This window comes from Carya illinoinensis, chromosome 7 (genome assembly GCF_018687715.1).
Source record: "Carya illinoinensis cultivar Pawnee chromosome 7, C.illinoinensisPawnee_v1, whole genome shotgun sequence".
Classification (NCBI taxonomy): domain Eukaryota; kingdom Viridiplantae; phylum Streptophyta; class Magnoliopsida; order Fagales; family Juglandaceae; genus Carya; species Carya illinoinensis.
Genome location: NC_056758.1, coordinates 26549972 through 26576661, shown reverse-complemented (window position 1 = coordinate 26576661; position 26690 = coordinate 26549972). Strand labels below are relative to the sequence as shown.

Below are 26690 nucleotides of genomic sequence, written 5' to 3'. Positions count from 1 at the left end.
TGAATTAATGGTGCTAATGTTTCTGTTATAATAGTCTAGTTTTTTACACACCCACTACAGCTTTCCACATTAACTACACTAAAAACTTATTGGTATTTTGATTTTTTAAAGCTATCTTGGATTATATTAATATAATCAACATTATCAAGTGCATGTGGAATATCTTAACATTACGGTGCAAAGCCTTATGGCTAAATGTGTTATGTGTATATAAAAAAACTTCTCATAATTACTTTATTTTTTTGTTTGGTTTATTAAATTTGTTCTTTACTGATTTTGAATCTGATTCATTCATTTTGTGCCTTTTTCAATGCAAAATCAGTGCATGAGCATGTGCAAACTGCAGTGCATGGGCATTAGTAGCAAGATGATTGAAGTAGCAGCTTTGTGGTAGTAGTAGTGAATTAGCAGCAACATGGGAAGCCTGGAGGCAGCAACTTTGTGGTTATGGTTTATTATGTGTTTTGTAACTTTTGTTATTTTGTAGAAATAGGCTGTGGTAAGGAAGGAACTTCATTTGGTTGCTAATCTAGATGTGTTCATATATATATATATATATATATATATATATATATATTTGTGTTTTGTATTGATGTAAATCAGTAAATATGAGAGGGTAAGAGCTTAAGAAAGTGACAGCTGTGTATTATTAATTTATTATGTAATTGTTACTTGTATTTTTTTTTTTTAATCATAGGATCACTTCTTTGGAATGGATGGAATTAGGAAAACTGGGACTTCTCCTATTCTCTAGTGCTGTAACTGCACTAACATTCCATGTTAGTGTTTTTTTTTTTTTCCTTTCGAGCATGTCCATTTTCTGCTAGTCTAACTGTGTAACAGTGTTGATAATTGGAATATTTAGTGTTTTCTGGAGTGATGCACTAAAATAATTAGATTGATAATTTTGATTATTTTTATTTTTTCATCAAGATCTTTTTTTTTTTAGTATTTTTGGACTTAAAATTCGAAAAAATGTATAGTGGGCTGAAAAAATTGGACATAAAATGCAGGTGTTGGGCCAAAGGCCCAGTTCGGACCAGGGCAGACCGATCGGACTGAGATCTCCAAATTGGACCGACCGGACCGGCCTGTCCTGAATGGGACTGGACTGAATCGGTCCTTACCCATTTTGGTCCGGTCCAGGGTGGAAAAAGCCTGAACCGAATAAATCCAGTTTGGTCCATAATATACCCTTTGAACGGACCGGACCGGACCGAATGAACCCCTAGTTCATATTATGGAATAATAAGCTCCTCTCCCATTTCTCTCTCTCTTAATAATTTTTCGTATTATTAATAAGACGTCGTAAATCAAGTCACGCGGTTTACTGTTTACCAAACAATAGGAGAACCACAGTCCGCAGCAAGTTCGTCGAGGAAACGTTGGGTGAAAGTCGAACCTAAAAAGCAGAGTGGAAGTAAAAACTCCGAAAACAGGACCGGCGAAGATGATCGGAACAAAGAAACAAAACCGATCGATCTTACACAAATGTTGAACTCCGCAAAACCTCAGCGCAGTTCTTGCTGAAGGGGAAAAAAATAATTAATTATCTAAATTTAGGAAGTATTCGTTTCTTTTTAAAATTATTATTTGGCTAAAATTGGGAGGAGGGGAAGTTAAATCTGGCAAACATAGAGGGGTTGAGGGCGCGATTGTCCTTGGGGCATGGTGAATCAGGGAGGGACGGCGAGGACGGCGAGAAAGACGAGGATTTCAGGCTCACTTGGCGTCGTAGGTTGCTCATGGCGCTCAAGCTCAATGTCACTTGTGCCTCCGCCCTTAGGATCTCGCTCTTGCTCCTACTACTCGTCGCCATTGCCACCGCTTGCATTTTCCTCCCCATTGAAAAGGTTATTTATATGCATCTATATGTGTTAGGAATGACATTGATTATATATGTTGGTGGGTCAATGCTGCTCCTTCGGTATAGAGAATTGGGGCATTTAGTTCTTTTTTATTTTTGATTTATTACATTTTGTGGGAATAATTCTCTCTTTAGTTTAGGAATTTGGTTTTTGATGAAGCTTCAACTGGGTCTAGTTGAAATCTGAGTTTTCGCGCCGTGATAATGTTAGTTTGCACATGTTGATATGCAGATATGCGCTTTTGCTAATTGTCTATCTTGTGAAGATTGAACGCTTTTCTTTTTTGGTGTATTCTTAATACATTAGTTGCATCCTCGTGCTAAAAGGAATAGCATTTTCAGATATTGAAGGATTTCTTGGTATGGGTGAAGCAGGATCTTGGACCATGGGGCCCTTTTGTTTTGTAAGTAATTCTTTATGGCCAAAATTCTACATCTTGCTTTGGTATGGATTGCTGTCTAAATGTGAGAACGCCTTTTTAGCTGAGAAAAGGGCTTTTTTAATGTTGTTTATGATTATAGCATTGCTGTTGGTTCCCTCAATTTTATTCAAGTCCAAAGTGTTGACTTATCTTTCCTGAGAACTTGCAGGGCCATTGCATACATTCCACTTACAGTCTTGGTGGTGCCAGCTTCAGTTCTTTCGGTAGGCTATTAGTCTATTTTTTTAATGCTTTTGGATTTATTGATATTTTTTCAATGTTATTTTCTCCAAATCTCTTTTATTATGGGAATGTTGTGCATCAAAGTTGATTTCAAAGAAGAAAACTTGTAATTATTTGAAATGCTTCCTAGTATCAGCAATGCTACTTTACGGAACTATAACTTTAAGGTTATTTCTTACTGCTGAGTAGTTTCCTGTACCAATTATATTTCACTAATCCAACTCTGCAACTTCAAAATCATCCACCCAATTTCGGCTCACTTGATGTTTTTTGAAGTTCATGTGAATTTCACTATTGCATTAGGTAGTTTCAGATGGTTTAATTGCTGAAAGACTTTCTAGTTTTTATTTGGTTACAATACTTGTACATTTCAATCCTTTTCCAGCTTGGAGGCGGTTATCTCTTTGGGTTGCCTGTGGGATTTGCAGCTGATTCGATTGGCGCCACCCTTGGTGCAACAGCTGCATTCATTCTTGGTAGAACAGTGAGTCTTCTAAACACCGTGGTTCTATTATTTGTTGAGTACCTGCACATGGACTTGCATGGTTTCATCCTCTTAAGGCAAATACTCTATCCCTAGATATGTATTTGAAACGTGGACCAAGTTATTTTTGTTTGAAATTTGCTTTGTGCAGGTGCTTCTGGACCTTATATGTGTTTTCTTTTGATATCTACTTGCCTTATTTTGCTACTTTGTGCAGATCGGAAGATCATATGTTACTTCGAAGCTAAAGAATTATCCAAAGTTTCAGTCTGTTGCTATTGCAATAAAAGGATCTGGATTTAAGGCATAAGTTTTTCTGCACTTTCTACACCTGTGTGTAATATTATATTTGGGCAAATATCTATCTAGCATCTGCATTTTTCTATTTATTCTGATTTTCTTTGATAAAACATTTATAGATTGAGTGTGATGAAACTACAATGTTTTTCTAATTGAGAATTCCAATAATTCCTAGTCTTCAGCAAAATATTAATTAGATCCAGGTAACTTCACTGCCAGGTCTATCTCCTTTTACACTTCTAGCCTCATCAAGGATGAGAAATTCTTGAATAACTTACCAAAAAGAAAATTCCATGCACAAATTACTATGGAGTGGTCATTTTATTGAGTGTTTTCTTGTTGGCATGGGCGAAGAAAATGTATGTTTAGAGGCCTTATTTAACCACATAGAAAAGTTCTGGGAGGGCTGCATTAGAAATTAGGTTTGATTTAAATGCCATGCTGGAAAGTTCATTAGTCTAGATCAAGCTTTTTAGCTCATAATCAAGAGAGAGATAGAGAGAGAAAGAGAGATGTGATGTTTGTTATGCAGTTGACAACATTTAATTTATACTTGTGACTAAGGACAAAGCACATACAATTGTTTTTATTATTTTATTAGGAAATTTTTGCTAGTTTTCCTTTTATTTTTGTTGTTGTCTTCTATGATATTTTTAACTTCCACATAGATAAGATTGGAGAGTTTTACAAATAGCAATACCATCACCACAAATTATTGCCAAAGTTTGAGCGGCAAATGGGGTGTCTGTCTGAAAGTTAGAGTTCCTCTATGGCGAGTTAGAGCTGCATTTTCAAGGTTGATGCACAACCATATTTAAATGGTTCCTGTAACTGAGGCTATATATATATATGTATGCATGCATGTATTTATGTAGATATGCACACTCACACACACACACACACAAGCATCCCAAATATCTATCTGAACTAATACTCCTGCTGTGGTTTTATATATCATGATTGTAATTTCTTCCAAAACTCACTGGTGTAGTTACTCTTCTTGTACTTTAAATTATTATATGGGAAACTCTTTTACCATCATTACTAATTTCTTTCCTTTTGGGTTTTCAACAGATAGTTCTGCTTCTTCGGCTTGTTCCTTTACTTCCTTTCAACGTATTGAATTACCTGCTGTCAGTGACTCCGGTGCACATGGGGGAATATATGTTGGCATCTTGGTTGGGAATGATGGTATTTTCTTCTTGTAATTATTTAATGTTTTATCAATCAGCTGTGAATAAAAACCATTGAGATGCAGTGATTATAATTTTCAATGTAAACTTCAAATTGTAATTAAAAAAGTATGCTATCATTACTCCTGGTCCAGTTATTTCGTTTCAACAACTCACATTTATTACTGGCAAGGTCATATAATCACCTGTTTGGCTAGCTCTTCACATTTTATCTTTGTTATTTATGTATGCCATTCTCACTCCATAGAATTTGCTTCTTTTTGTCATCGAGAAATATTTGGTTCGCAAAGAGATCTCACAAAAAGTAAACTTACAAATAGATGTGGCTTGCTATGATAAATTATATCTACTTTACAGTCAAAATGGTTTACAAGGTAATGTACCAAAGCTAGCTACATCAGTTTTTGAGTTTTACTTTTGTGAACCTAGCGGTTCTCTTTCTCATGTCATTGTTTTCCTATTCTTTTGTGCATTTTGTTGTCACACTGAGTAGATGACAGCTAGCACCTAAGAAGCATGTTGTTACACCGCTATATTAACAAGTTTGTAAATTGTGATACCCTCTAATCAATAAGGGGGTTAGTTGAGACTGAGGACCAGAATGAGCAGAAAGATGAGAAAGAAATAAAAATAAGCCCAAGTCAGATGTGCTCCTTAAGGTGATAATGAGTGATATTCGGATGGGAAATGTTAAAATATTGATGGATAGAACATATGGTCATTATAATTTAGTGTCCAATGAGACTTAAAGTTGACTTTGAGGCTTAGTGAGCCCCCACAAGTTAATCCTGGACCATCTTGTCCACCAAAAATGGCAAACCTTTATGCCTGCATTTGTATTTGTATTTCTTTGATTATTCTTCAAATATATCCCCTTCTGAAGTTATCTTTCAACAAAATGAGTTAGAACTTGGGCATCCTCATATTTCCCCTTCTAATAAGTATATATTTGGGTTCTCTTTTATAGGTCCAGGCATGGTTGACTGGATCTCTATATACTTGCTAAAATAACTTGCTTATTTATGATACCCATTTCATTCTTTTCTTACAGCCAATAACATTTGCTCTAGTATATGTTGGAACAACATTGAAGGATCTTTCTGATGTTACACATGGATGGAATGAGGTGTCAACAATTCGCTTGGTAAGTTCTATGCCACCTCTTATGTTTTTATGTAAGGAGCATTCTGGATCATCAATATAGTTTTAAGTTGGTCATCAAAGCTTACAAAATCACCATGTTGGATTATTTCTTGAGTGCTGGAGGCATTGTTCGAGTTATTTGTACTTTGTAGTGCCAACAAATATTTTAAGAATCTGTTTATGAATTTGGAGAAGCCTTGATTTATGGTTTAATTATGTTTTCACTTCCTGTGCTTGGCTAAAATTTGAAATCTCTCAAGTGACTCAACCACTTTTCCATTTAGAACATTCAAATTCCGCTTCTATGTTGATCCAAACACATGTGGTCTTCTAGGCTGATCGGAGCCATAACTATGTTCATGTAATCCCGTTGCATGGTGTGATGATTGACTATTTCCTGTACTGATTGTTTTAGCAACACACATCAAAGCTAGTATTGAAAACTGTCACTAGTAGTGCACCTTTTTTTAACTCATTTTTCTTCCTTTTCTGGTCCTGATGACTTTTTTTTATCGGTAAACAAATTATATTGATCAAAAGAAGGCAAAAGCCCAAGTATACGGGACATATACAAGAGCAGCGCCTATGCGTGCTAATTTAGAGATACAAGGAAATCATGAAAAGACATGCCATGGAAATCAATTACAATCGACCAATGAAGCAAGGTATTGAAAAACAAATTTCTGAGCTCTTCCATCGATCGCTCTTGATCTTCAAAGTTTTTTGCATTCCGCTCCCTCCAAATGCACCACCATGGACATATAGGTATCATCTTCCATATGGATGCAATTTGAGAGTTACCTTGAATACCTCTCCAAGAGGCTAGAAAGTCGCATACCCTTTCCGGCATCACCCAAGCTAAACCCAATCGGGCAAAAACTTCATTCCACAAGGTCACGGCAATCTCACAATGTAGTAATAGATGGTCGGTGGACTTGCCACTCTTTTTGCACATATAACACTAGTCCATGACTATGATGGCACGTTTCCTTAAGTTGTCTAGAGTCAAAATCTTCCCCAAACAGGCTGTCCAAACAAAAAAGGCTGCCTTTAGAGGTGCCTTTGTCCTCCAGATGCTTTTTCATGGGAAAAAAATCTTAGTTGTGTGTGGTCAAAGAGTGGTAGAAAGAACGGGCTGTGAAAACTCCCTTCGTTGAATGGCACCAATAAATCTTGTCTTCACCTACCCTTGACACACGAGTGGAGTACACCTAGTCAAAGAACACCGAAATTTCATCCATTTCCCAGTCTTGTGCATCTCTAAGGAAAGAAATGCTCCATTGAGGATGGCCATTGGATATGATAACTACATCTGCTATTGATGCCTCTTTCCTTCTAGCTAAACCATCGACGTGAGGAAAAACTTCCTTGAGGGCCCAATCACCACACCATAAATCATGCCAAAATTTTACCTTCATTCCATTCTTGACTTTGAAACAAGTATGTGCTGCATATGTGTCCCAACCTCTTCTAATATGTTTCCAAAGCCCAAGTCCATGAGGCCCCCTCACCTCATTGGAGCACCACCCTCCCCATGCTTCAAAGCAGTGACGGTTCGCCACAAGACCTCTCGTTCATGGCGGTATCTCCATAACCATTTGCCTAGCAAGGCATTATTGAAAGATTTCAAATTCTGAATTCCCAAACCTCCTTTGATGGGAGAACAAATTGTGGCCCATTTCACAAAGTGGAATTTAAACTCATCCTTTATCCCTCCCTATAGGAAATCATGTTGAAATTTCTTCATGTGATGGGCCACCTTGGCGGGGAGCGGGAATAATGAGAGGAAGTGCATTGATAAGTTAGAAAGAGTGCTCTTGATGAGCGTCACCTGGTCCCCTTTGGACAAGTACATCCACTTCCAACCGGCTAATTTCCTCTCCATTTTTCTAGCACATCATCCTACATGGATTGTGATTTGAAAGCCACACCGAACGGGAGACCAAAATATTTCATGAGCAACTAAGATATCTTGCAGTCCATGATGGACGCCAAACTCTTCACATTGGGTATGAGCTCCACTGGCACTACCTTTGATTTGACCAAATTCACCTTTAACCCTGACACAGTTTCAAAGCAAAATAAGAGAGCCCTCAAGGCTTGAATTTGCTCATGCCTGGCCTTACAAAAGATAAGAGTATTATCAGCAAACAATAAATAAGAGATGTTGAGCGAACCTGAGGCTGTCTCACCCATGGAGAATCCTGATGGGAATCCACCCGCCACTGCCCCTGAAATCATCTTACTAAAAGCTTCCATCACAAAGACAAAAAGAAGTGGAGAAAGGGGATCCCCAATACAGAAAAACAAGCCATAGAGATACAGTGATGGATCCAAGTGCACCATTTGGTGCCAAAGCCACATCTCTAAAGTATATAAAGCAAGAATCCCCAATTGACGTGATCATAAGCTTTTTCCATATCCAACTTGCATAGAAGTCCTGGCTCTCCAAACTTAATCTGACTTTCTAGGCATTCATTGGCAATAAGAACCAAGTCCAGGATTTGCCTACTTTGAACAAAGGTATTTTGAGGCTTTGAAATCAAGCTTGCCATCACCTTACTCAACCTGTTCGCCAAGACACTGGACAAAATTTTGTATAATCCACTCACCAAGCTAATGGGACGAAAATCTTTCACCTCTACTGCTCCAAGCTTTTTAGGAATGAGTGCAAGAAAGGTTGCATTGAGACTTTTCTCAAACCGCCCACTTCCATGAAATTCATGGAAGACCCGCATGATATCTTCTTTAAGTACATCCCAACAAGTTTGAAAAAAGGCCATGGAAAAGCCATCAGGGCATGGAGCTTTGTCGCCCACCATACCTTTAACTACCGATCTAACCTCTACCTCGTCAAACTGCCTTTCAAGTTGCTTCAAAGCCTGCTAATCAATAACATCAAAAACCAGACCATCAAGCTTCGGCCTACACAAAAGCTATTTTGAAAACAACTCCTCATAGTAATTGACAATGTGATATGAGATTTCAGATTGGTTGGATGAGGCCACCCCATCTATCATCAGAGTTTCTATAGCATTGTTCTACCTATGCGAGTTGGGCATCTGATGGAAAAACTTGGTGCATCTATCTCCTTCCTTCAACCATAAAACTCGTGATTTTTGTTGCCAAGAAATTTCTTCCAAAAGAGAGATCCATTCAATGTCCGCAGTCACTTGAGTTTTGTGGGCCTGCTCGGTTTCAGATAGTACCCTACCCTCTTCTCTTCCACACCCTCCAAACCCTTAAGCTCCTCCAAGAGAACAACTTTTTGGCTTTCCACATTACCAAACTCTTGCGCATTCCACTCTTTCAAATCTTTTTTCAAAGACTCTAATTTACAGGCCAGAATACAACTAGAGTTGCCAAGAAAATGGTAAGAAGAACACCATTCTTGTATTCTGTCCATAAAGCTATCGGACTTCAACCACATATTCTCAAATTTGAAATACCTTGGGCCTCTTCAAATGCCTCCACAGTTCAAAAGGAGGGGAAAGTGGTCCGAACATAACCTAGGTAATCTCTTCTGAATTAGGTCTTGATAATAAGCCTCCCATTCCGGTGAGATTAGAAATCTGTCAAGCCTTGACCAAGATGGGAGATCTCAGTTGCTCGACCAAGTGAAAGAGCCACTTGCAAGAGGAATATCCTGTAAATTTTGTTTAGAGATGAAGTTAGAGAAATCTACCATAGGTGAGTTGAATCCCGAACCACCCAATCTCTCACTCGGATAACGAGTGACGTTGAAGTCACCTCTGATACACCAAGGTAGGTCCCATATGCTGCCAATATCGGCCAACTCATCCCATAGTAAACTTCTAGACCAATCAAGATTAGGCCCATAGACTCCGACGAAAGCCCACTGATACCCATCCATGACATTCTTAAACGAGCATGCCGCCACATAATGTCCCAAAAAATCTTCCATTTTCTACACCACTCTCCTGTCCCACATTACTAATAGGCCCCTGGATGCTCCAATAGATGGTAAATAATGCCATCCCACTTGACTACAACCCCATAAACTTCTAATGATACGATGGGAAATAACCGTCAGTTTCGTTTCTTGCAAACGTACAGCGTCAACCTTCCATTTACGGAATTGATTACTAACTATAAGGCGTTTATCTTTCTCATTCAACCCCTTACGTTCCAAGAATCAATCTTTGGTCATTAACATAAATCCATATCCTTTGCCCTTCCTCACTCTTCCCCAGCTGGCGTTCTTTCCACTTGCTCTATCATTTACTGTCCAATCAAGTCTTTGGAGTTCTCTTACTCGCTTCTTAGTTGATGTGAGCTCCCTAGGTGATCCTGAATTGTTCTTTCCAGCTTCTATAGCTGCAAAGAGGGTAATAAGCTGGTCTTCAAAACCATCGCATAAAATCCCCACACTGAGTTGCATCTCCTTTGCTTTATTCAGGACCCAGTTTGAGGCCTGATGATTACTATTCTTGAACAGATGTAGAGAGACCAGTGGGGATGGGTCTTCCCAACAGCAGACGTCTTTGCACACCAGGGGGACTGTATCTGTCGCCCCCACCCTATCAAACTCTCCCTCCGTACCAAAGGATACAAAAGGAACCAAAGCCAAAAGCCTTCCCAATGCCTCCGTGTCTGACTCGCCTCTCCTTTCCTCGATAGGATCCTTTTCCAAGCTCAAGATATTTCAGCTGCTGGCACGGTCTGGGATGGTTCCGACATTGCTGGACCATAGCCGTAGGCCTTTTCTGCCTTGAAGACCACCCCTATAACTAAAGGGTCTAACGGGCCCCCTTGCTTGGGAGACCAGCCACCTGTTCGTCTGCCCCCATCGACCAAGTCTGTGGTGGTCCCGACCGGTGGTTGTCAGTTGCCGGTGGAGAAGCACTGGACAAGGAACCCACCTTGTATGTTGATGGGCTTGAGAAACTGGCCCGCTGTCTCCAGGCCTGTATCGCAGGCCTTCCAGACCCCTGATTCGTGGGCCTTCCATCTTTGGATGGGCCTGCACACTGACCAGCCCAGCTTTTGCTGGCTCTTCCCCGTGAATTGTCTCCCCTGGTGTCTTTCTGTGGGCCTGGGGGAATAACCCCAGCCACTTGCTTAACCACAACCTGTCCTTCAGTGGGCCTAGAGACTATGTAAAATCAACCTGATGTTACACCTCCATGAATGTAAGAACAGAAGATAAGTGCACATGTACAGAGAGAAAAAGTAGAGGAGAGAGAAATCCAAAGAAATTAAGTCCGAAAATGAATTTTGGTCCTGATGATAAGATAGCCACATTCATTTTTTCTCATGTTTTAGAAGAGGCGTAAATTTAGCATGCTGGTACTCTTTGTGATTCAGTTTTGATTAGGGACTGCATTAGTACCCTGCATAGTGTGACACATTCTTATGAATCAGCAACTATGTTCCTTTTATCCATTCTTTTTCTCACTAAATCTGCCTGTTCTGTTCCTGTAGTTACTGGTTGGATCCTATCCACATTTGGGTGGAAAAAAAAAAAAATCTTGTTACTTTTCTGCTTTTCTTTCATTCTGGCAGTTTCCATGTTTTCTCATAGATACTCTTTTCTTAAGTTGCATAATTATATATTCAGAAAAAGGCTAGAGCCTCTGAAACAAATTATCATGCCAATTCTTTTCTTCATGTCTCTTAATTTGATAGGATATTATATAGTGATCCCATGTACTCTGTTGCATCTGCTGCTTTAACAGCAATAGAGTATTAAGAGGATGGTATTAGTTACGGTTAATTACTTCTTTTTTCTCTCACCATAAACTACCACTCATTGCACTTACCCCTAACCTTTGACTCAGTAAAACTTGATCCTACGAACTACCACCCGTTGACCCTTGCACCCTGAGAATTTTTTATTTTTTTTATAAGTAAGAAAGACACTTTTATTCATCAAATGAAATAGGCGAAGCCTGTGTATACAGGAAGTATACAAAAGAAGGAAGTATACAAAAGAAGGGAAAAAAAGGCACAATCTCGAGGCATGAGGAAGTGGAAGCACATGGGAAATAGAATACACAAAACCAAAAGTGGAAAGTAAGATGAAGAGAAATTTAGGCTGATATAAGGAGCAAGAGTTGGCAGATTCACTGTTCGAGAAGACAGAAAGAGGTCTATATTTGAGTAATACAGAGTGAGAGAATATGTTGTTTTAGGGGCAGAGAAGCCAAAACATACATTAATCTTGCCACTTGGCTAGAAGTCTATTACACCAAAGACAAGATGCACAAGTAAGTCTATCAGAACATGATAACGATACCAATATCATATGAGTTAGCAGATGGAATACCAAAGGGGAAAGCCACAATTGGATGGTAGTTTGTGGAACGAGTTGTGCTGAGTTAAAGTTTGGGAGGTAAGTGACAATTGAGTTCAATCTAGTTAAAGTTTAGAGAGGTAAGTGACAATGCGTCTGTAGTTCGTGGAGAAAAATAGAATGACCCATTAGCTATTTTCTGAGCCCAAGGATATTTGTAGGCTTTCACCATCTTGATTTTCTTTCTTACCCTGTAAGATGTTGATTGCTGTATGTCATCCTTCCTATCTTGTCTATTTTTATAATTATATATACTTACGTTTGTATATGTATGCAGGTATTTATAGTTCTTGGATTCGGTTTATCTGGTAAGTTTTTTCTCCTCAGAGGCTAGAAAAACATTTGATGACATTCACATTTTTCAAGATACCTCATTTTAGTCACGTGAGAATGAGACTAGTTGTTTTGTATCCACATTTTCTTAGGTTTGACAAGTGCTACAAGAACGGTTAATTTAAAATTTGCGTTCAGGTTGAAGTTTCAGGAAAATTACTTCCAAATTATGCTAATTTCAATGATATACTGAAAGCTTTTTTTTCCTTCCCTTGTTTGTGCTCAGTCATTATGTTGGTTTGCATCACTAAAGTTGCCAAGGCTTCTCTGGACAAAGCACTGACAGAAAATGCTGAAATAGAGGCCATCTTGACCCCATCAATGCTGCCAATACGAGCAGAATCACCCTTGGATCTACAGAAACCTCTCGTAATTAAGATAGACCCCATTGAGAGAGGATGATGAGAAACAAGTTCCCATGTAATGTAAATTCTTTCCTTCATCAATCGGTTTAGATATTACTTTGTTAGGAATGAAGAATTAAGGAGCAGTAAAGAATAATATCTATACGTTTATAATGCCTGTACAGAATAAAATTTTTTATTTATTTTTTAATATTTGTAACCCTTCACTGTCAAAGTTTACTTTTAACAGAAGTAATCAATTTTTGAGTCTAAAATGTGCTTTGGAATTCAACCTATTTTTGGCTTACTATGGATATTTAGGTTATGGCCATTGGTACCAAATTTTAGTGAAGGGGCAGTGTGGAAGACAAATGATCTCACCATGGTCTTGCCCAGTGAAATTAATCAGGGCTTCCTCAGACAACAGAGAATTCAGATAACCGAGTGGTTTACTTGCTAGCCAAGGTATAGCTTTTTATGAGAAGTTTTGCAGAAAATTGCCTAATGCCTGAAATTATAGAAGATAATAATAATAATAATAATAATAATAATAATAATAATACTAATACTAATTAATAATAATAATAATGATAATAATAATTACCTGGCACCAATTAAAGCTGAGAACAAAAACATCCCAAGAAGCGAAGGATCCTCCCTACCCTAGATAGAGTTTTTTGAGAAAAGGATCTGAGTTATTTTAGAGAGAGATGGGGGAGGTAGAGAGGGAATTTTTTTATATAAATAAAAATATTACATATATCAATAGGAGTAACCAAGTACACTAGACGTATATAAGAAAACATCTAGTACATACTAGCTAGTCCCAAATGACTCAAAAAGCCTACGAAAATTAGAAATCTATTCAAAATACATAAAGCCCAAATTGGAATAGAACACATCTCCCTAACCCTAATCTCCTATAAGACTAATACTCCACCCGAAACTCCCTTTATGAGGAAGTCTTTATAATGTCCTCTCTTTCGTCTTCCCTCTACTTGAGCTATCTTCATTAGCGTTGTAGTTAATTGTCTAAAAAAGACGCTTTAACTCTCTGTTTTTCTTAAAACTTGATTTGCTTTCAAGCGAGTGACCTACCTCTATCGCAGTGAGTAGTGCTTTAAGCTGGTCTTTACATCCTTCATATGAAAGCCCCACAATATGCTGAATCTCGTAAATGTTATGCAAAACCCAATCTGATGGTGAACCCACTATTAGGGTGTAACAAAACAAAAAAAAATAGACAGGACTGGACAGAATCCGGTTTTATTTTTCTTAAAACCAATCAAAATCAGTTCGGTTCTAATTTTTCTTTTTTCTAAAACTGGACTAGAACGGAGTGAACCAGTTTATATATATTTTAATTTTTTATATTGTATATAATTTTTATATACAATATATAATTATATATCAAACAGTTTTATATTATATGATAAATTACTAATTAATATAATATGAAATTTTAAAATTTTATATCATTATAGTTTATTGTATTAACAGTTATACTAATACTATATCACTATATATTATAATATACTATAATGTATCACTATATTATAATATATAATTTACAATATATTTTCATTATAATATTATATACTATAATAGTATATAATATTATACCTCTACTTGCTATGTTGTTTGTTGGAGGAAGAGAAACTAGGGGAACAACATTATCCCTAAACATAGTTCTCAACTGCTCTCCCGACCCTAGACATTCCTCCTCACAAGGCACCAACAATAAACTTGTAATTTCCTCCTCATAATATCTTGCATTCAAATTCAGAACCTCTGCAACAGATATATTGTTGTTGTCTATTGTTGTTGTTACCATTAGAGGTTCCTTCACCTCTGACATAGGTGTTGTCATTCTAATAAAAAAGAACATTGCTTGTAGGCGTTCCACCCCTGATGACCCTTTTTATGCCACTACTACTCCCTCATGAGGCATAGAATAGGTAGGGGGAGCACTACCTTCTGTTACTCCATTTTCATCTTGTAAAAGAAGCTCGAATGCTTCTTTCAAAGTACTCAAAACCTTGGAAGACCCCCATCTTCAACTGAAATTGAACCTTGGAAAAAGGTACCAACCCCAATTGCAACTAGTGATTTAAGGGCAATCAGATGAAAAATCATTGTGAATAGTGATGTCGGCGTCCGACAACCCTATCTATGACTGCATTGAAGTGCCATTTGCCGACGCACTTGAGGCCTTCAAACCCATAGGATCTAAACCCACCCCCCCCCCCCCATCTCGTTCGTTTTCAACCCACTACCTAAACCCATGACTAGGTCTAACCCTTTATCCACATTAATCATAAGATCTTCACATACTCTATAACTCCCGTCAATTGAGCTTTAACAGCCAACAAGACCCTCTCCACTTCTCCCACACTCAAACACTCGATCGAGGGAGCCATTCCAGCTTGCACCACATGGTGCTTACCCTTCACTCCTCCCAATTTCACCTGATAGCCTTTGTCTTCTACAAGTGTCTTACCATTTTGTTCCATTGCGAAGCTATCCTCAACCGGACTACTCGTTGGTGACCTAAATACCAAGGTGTACAAGGCACCTTTGACTGAGTAAGGCCTTCCCACTATCTTTCCATCAACGAACTCCCCTCTATTTGCATGCTTTAGGATAGCCATTGTGGACCCAGTGGTGCTTTGAATGGAATTCAGAAAACCTTTCCATCCGATGCCATTTGCTCACCAACAAACCTTTCCTCCTCACAATCTAGAATTCTGAAAGTTGCAAAAAACCGCCCTTTGCATTAATATGATGTTAAATGATGATAACTTCATTATCCATCCTTGACTCTCTGAAGTATCATGATAAATGAGTTCCAAACAATCCTCTATCCCCTTACCAACCCATGAAGCTGCCATCCCACATAGGCATATGAACTTAGCTATCCTTTTACTATGTTCAGAGATGCAAAAGCTATTTCCTCCCTCTTTCGTAAAACTAAAAGTTTTTTATTCCATCTGAAACGAATTTGCATCACGTGTCATCATCCTCTGATCCCAAATCACATCATCATCTCCCAAAACATTGAGCTTCGTCTCACTTCATCATCTCAAGCATCATCTTCCAAAACATGAAGATCTTATGTAGGTTTGCGCCGGCGAAATCAAAGGAGTGGTTTCTTGAGAAAATTTGATCGCCGGAGAGAGAATCGACGTCGGAGTACCCTCATAGGAGTCGATTAAGCCCAATGGTATTGTCTATGGTGGTGGAGGCACAGATCCGACGAACAAAGATCAGAGAGATATCCTTGACAATTTTGAATCTTGTTGCTGGAAGGAGGACCGATGTTGGAGTGCCCTCAGAGGAGTCATGGAAGCCCGTTGGTCTTGTCTGTATCGGGGAGGCACAAGTATCATGGTCGATGACGCCTCCGAGAAATCTCCTCAACATCTCTGAAAAATTTGAGAAATTCCAAGTCATCGGAGGGAGGACTGACACCAGAAGTGCCCTTAGTAGAGACGTCGGAGTCTATCGGCCTTGTTTGTGGCAGTGGTGGGGTGTCTTAGGTGAAGGGTGACGCCGGTCAGTGCCTTAGGTGAAGGGTGATGGTGGGGTTAGCCTTGATGGTTATGTTCTAAAAATTTAGAGAGGGAAGATTAAACAAGAAACAAACAACTTCACTCTTTCTATTAAATTGTAAATAATTCTTAACAATGTGGAATAGTATTTCTTGTGTGGGCTTAAGAAATTTAACAGGACCAAGCAACCTTTTAGTGTTAACATAAACCAAATGTTCATTGATATGTTAATGCAAAAAATAATGAATAATCAGATACCACTCAAGAGTGATATGGTCATCTTTCTCACTTTTTGAGCCTTTTTGCAAAAGAGTGATATCACTCTAGAGCAAAAGACTAGTTTCCCCGAAGCATCTGGCTCATAACGTTAGGTTTAGCCAGTCACTTTGGCCTGACTTTTTTTTAACGAAAATGATTTATACAGTCTTAGTATATGTAAGTTTCTCATACTAATTTTTTTTTAAAAAAAATAGACAAATCTAAAATTCACATAAAAAATCATACTTTATAATTGTGAGCCTTATTATTTTTGGAAAAGAGTACGTAGAAGTTGCATAACCTAATAATGTAATTTGAAGGTGGACACCAATGGAACCACCTGAAGCTAATTACTTGATATAGTCAATGATTCCATGTAGTACTACCAATGTTTGACCACCCTATAAACCCAAATTTAAATCATTGTTATGAATGTTTGCTAAGCTTTTCCACGGTAATTGATAAAGCTTAGCGTATTACATCAAGTCTTCACTTGCACATATACACCAAAACCATACACCAAGCAACATTCTAAAGTTTGTCATCCCCTACTCAAGAAGTGTGATTAATAGAGAGAGAAGCTCCCACCACTCTCTAAAAGAAAACTTAGAGCTGTCCCAAGAGGGAGGTGGGAGCCCTCCTCCCTTCTGCCCTCCCTTCTTCCCTCCTCTTTCTATTTTACTATTTTTAATTAGCTTGTTTGCTTTGTCTGGTTTTTGGAATAAGATTGCTCAGTGATGGACTGCTGTGAATGAGTGATGCCATGGCTCATGCGCTTAGCCCAAGATCTTGGTGGTTCATCTCTCTCTCTCTCTCTCTCTCTCTCTCTCTCTCTCTCTCTCTCTCTCTCTCTCTCTCTCTCTCTCTCTCTCTCTCTCTCTCTCTCTCTCTCTCTCTCTCTCTCCGGAACAACATGGAGGGGAGGTAGCTCCCAGTCGGTTGGGTGCAACCTAGACTGGCGGGGTTTGGGTTTGTTTCATGCAAATGCTCCATTTTCAGAGCATAAAACAGAAGAATATATCCTCTTGCAAACGTGGCTGGTCTACCCAGTAGACGGCAACTCCACGGTGGACATTACTGAAAGGTAACAATGGCCTCTAGAGTGGCGGTATGTGGTGCAGGTAAGAGGGGAAGTACATTGTTCCTAGGCGAGGGGCGGTTTGTGGTGCAGGATGGGATGGGTCCTCGGCGCAAGGGGGAACATGTGAGCGGGAGATGTGTGGAAGTGTAGACTCGCGAATGTGCAGAAGCCTGTGCTCGTGCAGAAACGCAACCCCAGTGGACTTCTTGCGAAAGCTGGTGCTCTTGCGCTGGTGGACTCCTTGAGTAAAGGGAGGTGGCGGCATAAAAATTATGATGAAACCCTAAGAGCCCTCACTTGCAATCAGACTTGGTCCACGTATTTTGTTGTTTAATGGGCCTATGTGTTTACATTGGGCCCATATGTTTTGATTTAGATTGGGCCATGTGTTTTGTATTTTTTTAGGTACCTTGTTTTTGTTTTTGTTTTATTTTATAAATAAAAAGATATAAGCTATTGGACTTGATGTCCATAGCAGTAGAGTCTCACTTCTCTTTTGGAGGAAGGTGAGTGATTATCTCACTCCTCCATTGAAGGAATGTGGGTAATTGTATTCCTCCTCTTTGGGAGGACGGAGCGTGTTAGTATATCTCTTTTTTTAGAAGGGAGGTCGTTCAGTTTTGTTTTTAACAGAGCGTTTTCTCTATTGACTATTGTCAGGAGAGAGTTTATAGAAGTTAAAATAATGTCCGCCATAAAGAAATTTATGGGTGGGGGAGCCCCTAACAGATGAGTAGGTTGACTGGTAATCTGAATTTTTTCTTATATTGATTAGTCATAGTTATAACTTCGGTTTTATTGAATGAAATGAAATCTATTTCAAAAAAATAAAAATAAAGTTTGTCATCCCAGTCACATATGCTATATGACATATTTGCATGAAGAGTATGTGAACAATAACATTATATTTGTTCTCTCCTAGTAATTTTGCTCGCGTACATATATATATATATATATATATATCATTGTTCGATTTTTTTATGTTAATTAATGTGGCTGGTCTTGCATCAATGACATCTTAATGTGTCATAAATGGACTTGTATTAATTATTCAAAAATTTTATTTACAGTTATTTTTGTGTACTATTTTATGCACTTCACTGATGTGATTAGTTGCATATTAAAAAAAATTGACGCAATCAATCTCATTAATGAAGTGTGCAAGAAATACACAAAAGTAACTGTATGTTACATTACTCTTGATTATTAGATAATTGAATTGATTCATAAAATCACACTCTCAATATCTAAGATCTTGATCATTTCTAACCCAAATCCAACTGATTTGGCATGAAGAACTGATTCATGAATGTCAAACAACTCTAAAGCAGGATGATTAAACTAGAAAGTCAATTTTGAATCCAAAGTTTCTTTGATTGAAGCAATCATGATTTAAAAAATAAAAAATAAAAGACTTGAATATTGAATTAACATGTTTGATTTTCCTACAAGTGTACAGATTCAATGCAAAAAAATTGAGTAAATGAGTTAATATCGCATACATTATTAAAATTTCATTTCTCATAGAGACCTGTCATCATTATAAGGAGATCTCATAAAAATAAATCTACAAGTAATGTAACTTCACATTATACATCAGATTTACTTACAATAAGAGTAACTTTACAATTTAACGTATCATATCAAGTCACATCAATTTATGTATTTATTTTTGTGTGATTTTTTTTTATGACTAAAATATTTCTTTTCTCCCAAACAGGACAATAGAGAAAATTGGTAAAATACACGTGTTGAACAATGGTGTTACATGGATGTAGAGCCATCTTTAACATGACTCCATGAGTATAACTATAAGAGGTCACCAAATGAAAAAAACATAAACATCAGCCATACGAAGAATATATTCAACAATTCTACTAAGTACAAGCACCGGGGCGCAATCGTGGCGCAAACTGCTGATGTGGCATTTTGCTGCATTGACATCAATAATTAAAAAGCAATGCTACATACAGTCGTGGAATTGCAAACGCCGCGCAAACGCTTTGAAAAAGAGTAGGGTCCATGATTAAAAAGTTAGTTTTTTTTTTCATGTGGGTCCCATATTAATTCATTTTTTTCAAAGCGACTATACGCCGCTTGCACAACCATAACTGCAAATATCATTTCTCATAATTAAAAAAAAAACACGACTCAGTGGTTATTAGAAACACATTTCACAAGTAAGCAGAGTGCAATGCCGTATTCCTCTACGAAGAGAGACACTAGCAAGCAATGGAAGATTTTTTTCAGTTTTAAACTTCTAGGTTTGTTTGTACAAACGAACAAAAAGCATCTCTTATATGAATACCCCTAAATCGATATGCTTGGGGCATTTTGAATAATAGAGGCAGATAACGTGAAATTAAATGAAGTTATGCAAATAGAGAAGAACTTGGTTCTATTATACCCTTACGTCTCCCGCCTACCCGTTTACCACCCATATTTTTTTTTTTTTTTTTTTTATCATTTTTTCTCTGCAGCTGTCAAGCTTCTCTTTGCCCAAGGTCCTCACCTTCTTTTCCAAGACTCCTATTGTCAAAAGTAATGTTTTGAATACCGTACCAGATGGCGTACTGGTCAAGACACTGAAACGAAATATTTCGATATCAATACCGTTTTGTGTACTGTTTCAGGATAGTCGATATATAAATAAATTATATATATATATATAAATTATATTTCAAAATAATAGTCTATATATGAATAAATTATACATGAATACATATGTATATATAAATTATAAATAGTCTGGTATGAATTGGGGGGTCAAAAAATGAGATTATAGCTTAAAATAATAATAAAAAAAAAAAGATAAATGCTGAAATACCGGCCAGTATAGGCTGGTACAGCTGGTATTTTAGCCAGTACGAAACAGGTACCATATCTGTACCAGCCTAGTGACCGGTATGGAATGTACCGGCCAGTACGGTACAATACCAAAAACAATGGTCAAAAGCTTTAAGAATATTCATAATGGTTGCTTTATCTTGTCCTTCAAAATATATTATCAAAATTTATTTTTTCTATTTTATATACTGACTTTTATAATAGATTATACATCAACCTATTTATTTATTTTTTATATCATTTAAATATTAATTTTTATTTTTTTAAACATTTCATTTCTACTAATAAATTTGTAATATCCATATATTTACAATATATTATTATATATAATATAATATAATTCAGTCCTATAAATACAAAATAAAATTATATAATTTAAATAAAAATAAAAAATAAAATCAAATATGAAAAAATTATATAAATAATACTTCCAAGATTTTTTAGAAAAAAATAAAATAGAGGTATTTTAAATGATGAACAATAAAAAGAATTTGTATTGAAATGTAAAAAAGTAAAAGAAAATAATGGAGTAAATGAAGTATAAATAATAAAAAAATTATTTGAATAATGAATAGTGCCTGCTACAAATAGCGAATTACTGTAGTAACTTGTATTTTATAAAATCTTTTACTTAATCGGATGAAACTCATTTTATGAACATTTCTTTAAATATTTTATATTTTTTATATTACACATAAGTCGTTGAGAATGCTCAAAGTGAGATGAAGCGTTATTAAAAAAAAATTCTTTTGTTCTGTGTCCTGGCCAAAGCCCATTGACAAATTGTCTTTCCTCTCCTCTCACTCTCCCACCTTCTCTCTCTTAAAGCTCGCACCTCTTATTTCGTTTTCAAGGGTCAGCACTGTACAACATGCCGGTCTAGCCCACCCAACCCGGACCTCGAGCCCATACCGCCTAGACCTCCACTACAAGCCCAAACCTCTATGACGTGGGAATGGCAGTATTCAAGGTTTCGAAACCACAAATATGAGAGAGAGATTCCTTTTCGTTCCTTCTCAAAACCACATTTTTGCCTCCACATTTAAGTTTGAAAAAATCTAATTACAAGTACAATTAAACATTAATTTATATATTAATTTAATGTGATTAGTCAAAAAATAGATTTTATTAAAAATAATATTAATTTAAATTTTAAATATAAAGAAATCAATATTAATAAGTAGATTAATACACGACTGTATTTGTATGTAGTAAAACTCATCAATTTTAATACATACAAATAAATTTATATATTAATTTGCGTATTAACGCTTGTATCTTTTGTTGTTACTGATAAGGAAATTTTCTTTTTCATTGTGGGAGAGCATACAAACCTTCATCACGGACACAGGAGACAGCGAGTTCTTGCACCATGGGTTCAAGATCCTTTTCATAGATTATTGCTGCATGGTGTCTGTGAGGAACGTATCCAAAATACATTTATCATTTTGGATTTGGACTATTTTTGGAACATCCTAGCATCTGTAGGTCAAGCTGGCAGCCAATCAAGAGAAATAGAAGTCATTTCTAATGTTTCATTTCCATCAGTCAACACACATTATTGATTATTAGAGAACTTTATTTGAAGTAAAATTGAAGTTGGAACAGGAGGTCCCTCGGACCAAAATTGAGGAGCTAAATCCCAATCTCTTGGATTGAAGATCAAACTGAAGAAGATTATCCTCCATTTGATGCCCACCAATCACGATCGATGTCCTTGCATTCGCTCCACCATCCACAAATCCCAAACACCATACCTCCCCTTCCTCCCCTCCCATCCTCACCATTGAATTCGATCCGAAAACCCTCCAGAACACGTCCTCGTTTTGCATCACCATATCAACTGTCGGCACGCCCGGTCCCACGCGCGTACTTATCACGTCGTTCGCTGCGTAGCACACTTCGAATGGTTTCACCCCACTTTTTACGGCGGTGAGGTTCAGTCCAGAGGCTTCGCTTACGAACAGCGCCGTAAATGCTTTGTATATAGATGTCTCCAATAGCGTGTACGGGTGGACGGTGCTGATCTTGGTCCCGCCGGCACCGTTCTCATCGACTGTCAGGAGCGAGGCGTTGAGCTGAACCGGCTTCCCATTGACTTTAATGGCTGTCAAACCTACGAAATACTCATCCGACGGTTTGTGGCCGTAGGTTATCACGGTGCTTCCGATCGGGTTCAAGATTAGCGGCGTGTAAATAAGCGATTTGGAGAGGTCGGTTGTGGAATTCAGATGGTATGGCCCACTGGTGCCCAGAAAGAGCACGCCCGGATTCGTGCTCGAACCCGACAAGCACAGTGCGAAATAGCGAGGGGAAGAGAAAGCGGTGCTAACCTGCACTGGGAGCGAATAGTCGGACCGGCCGAGAGCGGCCAAGCCGGTGACCCCATTGGCGAGGCCTTGGAGAAGGAAGGTCGTGGAGCAGGAGAAAACGTACTCTGGGATGAGACCTAGTGGGCCCTGAGTCGACCCGTCGGTGGTGGGCAAGGCGAGCGTGTCAACGATGGCATTGGCGATGGTGGCCTTACGCGTGATGGGGTTCTCCGGGAAGAGAGAGCAGGTGTCGTTGCCGCAGGCAGGGCCGGGCGTGTCGTAGCAGTTGGAGCAGGCGAGGGAGGAGAGGGAAGCGCAGAGAGAGGCATTGCAGGGGATGTGGTGGTAAGCAGTGGAGCTGTAGTTTTGGTAGCAGTCGAGCCAGGAGAAGGAGGCGCCCAGATCGAGGAGTAATTTCGTGGGTTGGAGAGGGTTTTTGAGGTAAATTTGGACGGTGTACTGGCCTGTAGAAAGATCTTTGGAAATGGGTGCTTGAAGGGCTGTTTCTGATTGAAGAGACACAGGCAGAGAGGAAATTAACGAGAGAAAGAAGACAAGGAATGGAAGAAACATTGTTGGGTTTTTGGATTCAAAGTGACAGAGACAGAGGTTAGAGAAGAAGATACGAGTTTTTCACGGTGCTTCGAGATTCGGAATGACGTTGGATATGCTGTCTGAAATCTGGACCCCTGTAAAGCAAAAGGTTTTAATAACGGTACAAATAAGAGAGAGACGCAAAAACAAACGATAGAGATTTTCAAAAAAAAAAAAAAAAAAAAACAACAACAACAAACGATAGAGATGAAAATCAAGAGTTTTCAGGTGGGGTAGTACGGATCTGAACTGAATTAAATTTTAGGTGGATTTACTTTTACTGCATACCAATGTTTTGAATACCGTATCGGATGGCGTACCGGTCAAGGTATTGGAATGAAATATTTTGATACCGGTACCGTTTCGTGTACCATTTCGGAATAGTCGATATATAAATAAATTATATGTATAAATATAAATAAATAAATTATATTCTAAAATAATAGTTTATATATGAATAATTTATACATAAATACATATATATATAAATTATAAATAGTCTGGTATAAATTAGAGGTCAAAAAATAAACTTATAGTTTGAAAAAATGAAAAAAAAAAAAAATAGAAGGCCGAAATACCGGCCGGTACAGGCCGAAATATCGGCCGGTACGACCGGTACCGGCCGGTATGGCCTGTATTCAGACCGGTACGAAACAGGTGCAATATCTGTACCGGACCGGTGACCGGTACGGAATATTCCGACCGTACCGGCCGGTACGGTACGGTATTTAAAACCATGCTGCACACAGCAGAGTCATTCTAATTAAATTTTTACATTTTATTTTTTATATGTATTTTTTAATATTTTTTAAAAATTATAATATTATTAAAAAATATTTTTTTATTATTAAGTAAAAAAATTAAAAAAATAAAATAAAAATTTGAGCGATAAATTTGGGAAGTGAGAATAGCATTTTTTCTAAATTTTATTAACTAAATTAGTTCCATATTTTAATAACTATCTATTTTGCTATGCTCACTATTCTCGTATACTGAATAATTTTATTTTATTTTTGTTTTCTTGAATTTTTAACATAGAGTTAAGCTTGTTAGAGGAGTGAGATGAAATAAAAATTTTGTAAATGATAATAAAATGACTTATGAATAATAGTGAGATTGTTTGAGTTGATTATTTTTTAAGTTTTGGAAAAATGAAGAGAAAAATTTAAATAAAAAATATTATAAAATTAAAATATTGTTAGAATATAGTTTTACTATATTATTATTATTTTTTTTAAATTTGAAAAAGTTGAATTATTTTTTATTTTTTGAAAGTTTGAAAAAGTTGTAATTATTAATTTGAAAAAGTTGTAATGATTAGATTAAAAATTTTGTATTTAAATTATATTTAGAAATAATATGAGATGAGATTAAGAATTTTGGGCTGAGATCATTTCCAAACACACCGTAATCCTTGGACAAGGTGGAGAACTTCAAACAACACCAGAAATAGGGCATATTCCGTCTAGTAGGTTAGGAAAATGAACTTCATAACTGTATTTAATCATCAAAGTTAGATTGCTCGTTCAAAATTTGATTTCAAATAAGGGAACCGGTCTTATTCCAACATCATTACTCGAGGTTCTAGCAAATACACTTTGTCATAACTGATAGATTCATATATCTGAATCCATTTTGCTTTCTTTTTCAATATTTATTTGTCAAAACAAACTTCGACTATGATGGTGGGTTATGTACTCGTAAAAAGTGCTTTCTCATTAATTACAAATACTATATGAGAAGACATTTGATTATAACTGTGAGGGGAACTATCCCTAGGGCAGGCCAGGCAAGGCCAAACGAGCTAGCTCAATGGGCTCGAGCAGACCTAGGGCTCAAGAACAAGGGATGGGCAGGACCAAGCCAGCCCAGGAAGCCCAGGAGAAGAAGCAGTTGGACAACATATGCTAGTCATAGGGTTGAAGGATGGATTGTCTGACACCCCTATTGACCGACAGCCCCTCAACGCACAAGGTTAAGGACAGTCCCTATTCCTGGACCTTGGCTGCTAGGCACGTCTCAGAAGTGGGTGCGCCTAACTGAGGTCACATCGCATTAAATGAGACACGAAGATAGGTATGCCATGACAAAGAAACCACGCCACATTCAATGAGGCCCGAGCATGCACATGCCATTACGTGCCATCTGTGGTGTAAGTGGTCGCCACGATCATGCCCTGAGGGACTATCATGCAGTAAGGGGATGTGAACCGAGTACAGAGTGACAGTCCCACAACCTCCCTCTTTAAGAGCTCGCCCCAGCCAGGTATATATACCCTCCCCCTTAGTAAGGGGAGGGCTCTCTCAGACACCCTATACACTCAAATTCTCTATACTCTTCACATAGAAAATCATACACTGATTTTGGCATCAGAGGTGTCCATATCGAAGGTATCTCCCACTACCCCAAAGCTCGCATTTCTTCATAGCTGCAGGTGTGCAAGTTGGGCCTCTGTGAAGTTACTCGAGTTGCGAAACACGAGATAAATAGTGGTGCAATCAGTGGAATTTTTCCTATAAAAACATGTCCTTCGTATGCCAGAGACGACACGGTCCCAAACCACGTGGAGAGAAGGGGAACAGTGTGAAGTAATGGAAGCGCGACTTACTGAGATAGGAGACAAGATAAATAAAATGATGGAGATGGGAACGCTCCACCAAGAAAACACCACTCTAAGGAGACCCAACGAAGACCTAGTGGAGGAACGGATCCCAGCAACAACGAGCATGCCTAGTCATGAAGCATCCCTAAGATCGCCATGGTCGAAGAAGAGAGGCAAAATGGACTTTGAGCTCTAAGAGCTCATGGACAAGTACTCAGATATGGCTAGGTGAATGGGTGTGTTGTCCACCATAGATCAACTACTCACCAGTATGGACCTACCATAGAGTGTAGGAGTTATGCCCGTTCCTCTCCTGCCTAAATTCAAGGTCCCCCAAGTGGAGGTGTATGATGGGTCTAAAAACCCACTAGAACACTTGGAGACATTCAAGCTCCACATCACCTTGCATGGATTCCCAGGAGAAGTCGCGTGCCAAGCCTTCCCTCTAACCCTAAAAGGGGTGGCACGAGCCTGGTTTGGGTCCCTGCCACCAGGATCCGTGGACAACTTCAGTGAGCTAGCTCGTATCTTATTAAATCAATTCATGGCGAGTCGGAAGAGGAGGCGTCCGGTCAGCTACCTCCTAACGCTAAAGTAGTGAGACGATGATACACTGAAGTCATACCTCTCTCAATTCAATCGGGAGCATACGACCACGGACGACCAAGATGAAAATATCAGCCTGGTGGCCCTAATGGGGGGACCTAGCCTTGAAACCCATTCATGATTGGGATGGCCCAGAGGAACCCCAAAACACTAAGAGAGTTTTTGGACTGGGCTGACTGCTTCATTAATGCAGA

At 38.1% G+C, this 26690-nt stretch overlaps 2 protein-coding genes across 4 annotated transcripts; one reads left to right on the top strand and one right to left on the bottom strand.

The window, feature by feature from the left end:
• Positions 1-1318: 1318 nt before the first annotated feature.
• On the top strand, positions 1319-12920 carry LOC122316455 (TVP38/TMEM64 family membrane protein slr0305-like). Of its 3 annotated transcripts, none has more exons than XM_043132981.1 (10): positions 1319-1853; positions 2210-2271; positions 2459-2513; positions 2918-3016; positions 3234-3320; positions 4391-4507; positions 5561-5653; positions 6196-6317; positions 12246-12276; positions 12528-12648. In XM_043132981.1, exons 1-9 carry the CDS (start codon positions 1746-1748, stop codon positions 12253-12255), a joined length of 753 nt encoding a protein of 250 aa, XP_042988915.1. In that variant the 5' UTR covers positions 1319-1745; the 3' UTR covers positions 12256-12276; positions 12528-12648. The 3 variants fall into 3 exon arrangements, with proteins under 3 accessions (XP_042988915.1, XP_042988914.1, XP_042988913.1); XM_043132980.1 differs by having other exon boundaries at positions 6193-6317; XM_043132979.1 differs by lacking the exon at positions 6196-6317 and having other exon boundaries at positions 1323-1853; positions 12528-12920.
• An 8970-nt stretch (positions 12921-21890) lies between these two features.
• Positions 21891-23427, bottom strand: LOC122314918 (probable aspartic proteinase GIP1). The gene has a single exon (XM_043130568.1). The coding sequence runs from the start codon at positions 23265-23267 to the stop codon at positions 21951-21953; it is 1317 nt and encodes a 438-aa protein (XP_042986502.1). The 5' UTR covers positions 23268-23427; the 3' UTR covers positions 21891-21950.
• Between the last annotated feature and the right edge of the window lie 3263 nt (positions 23428-26690).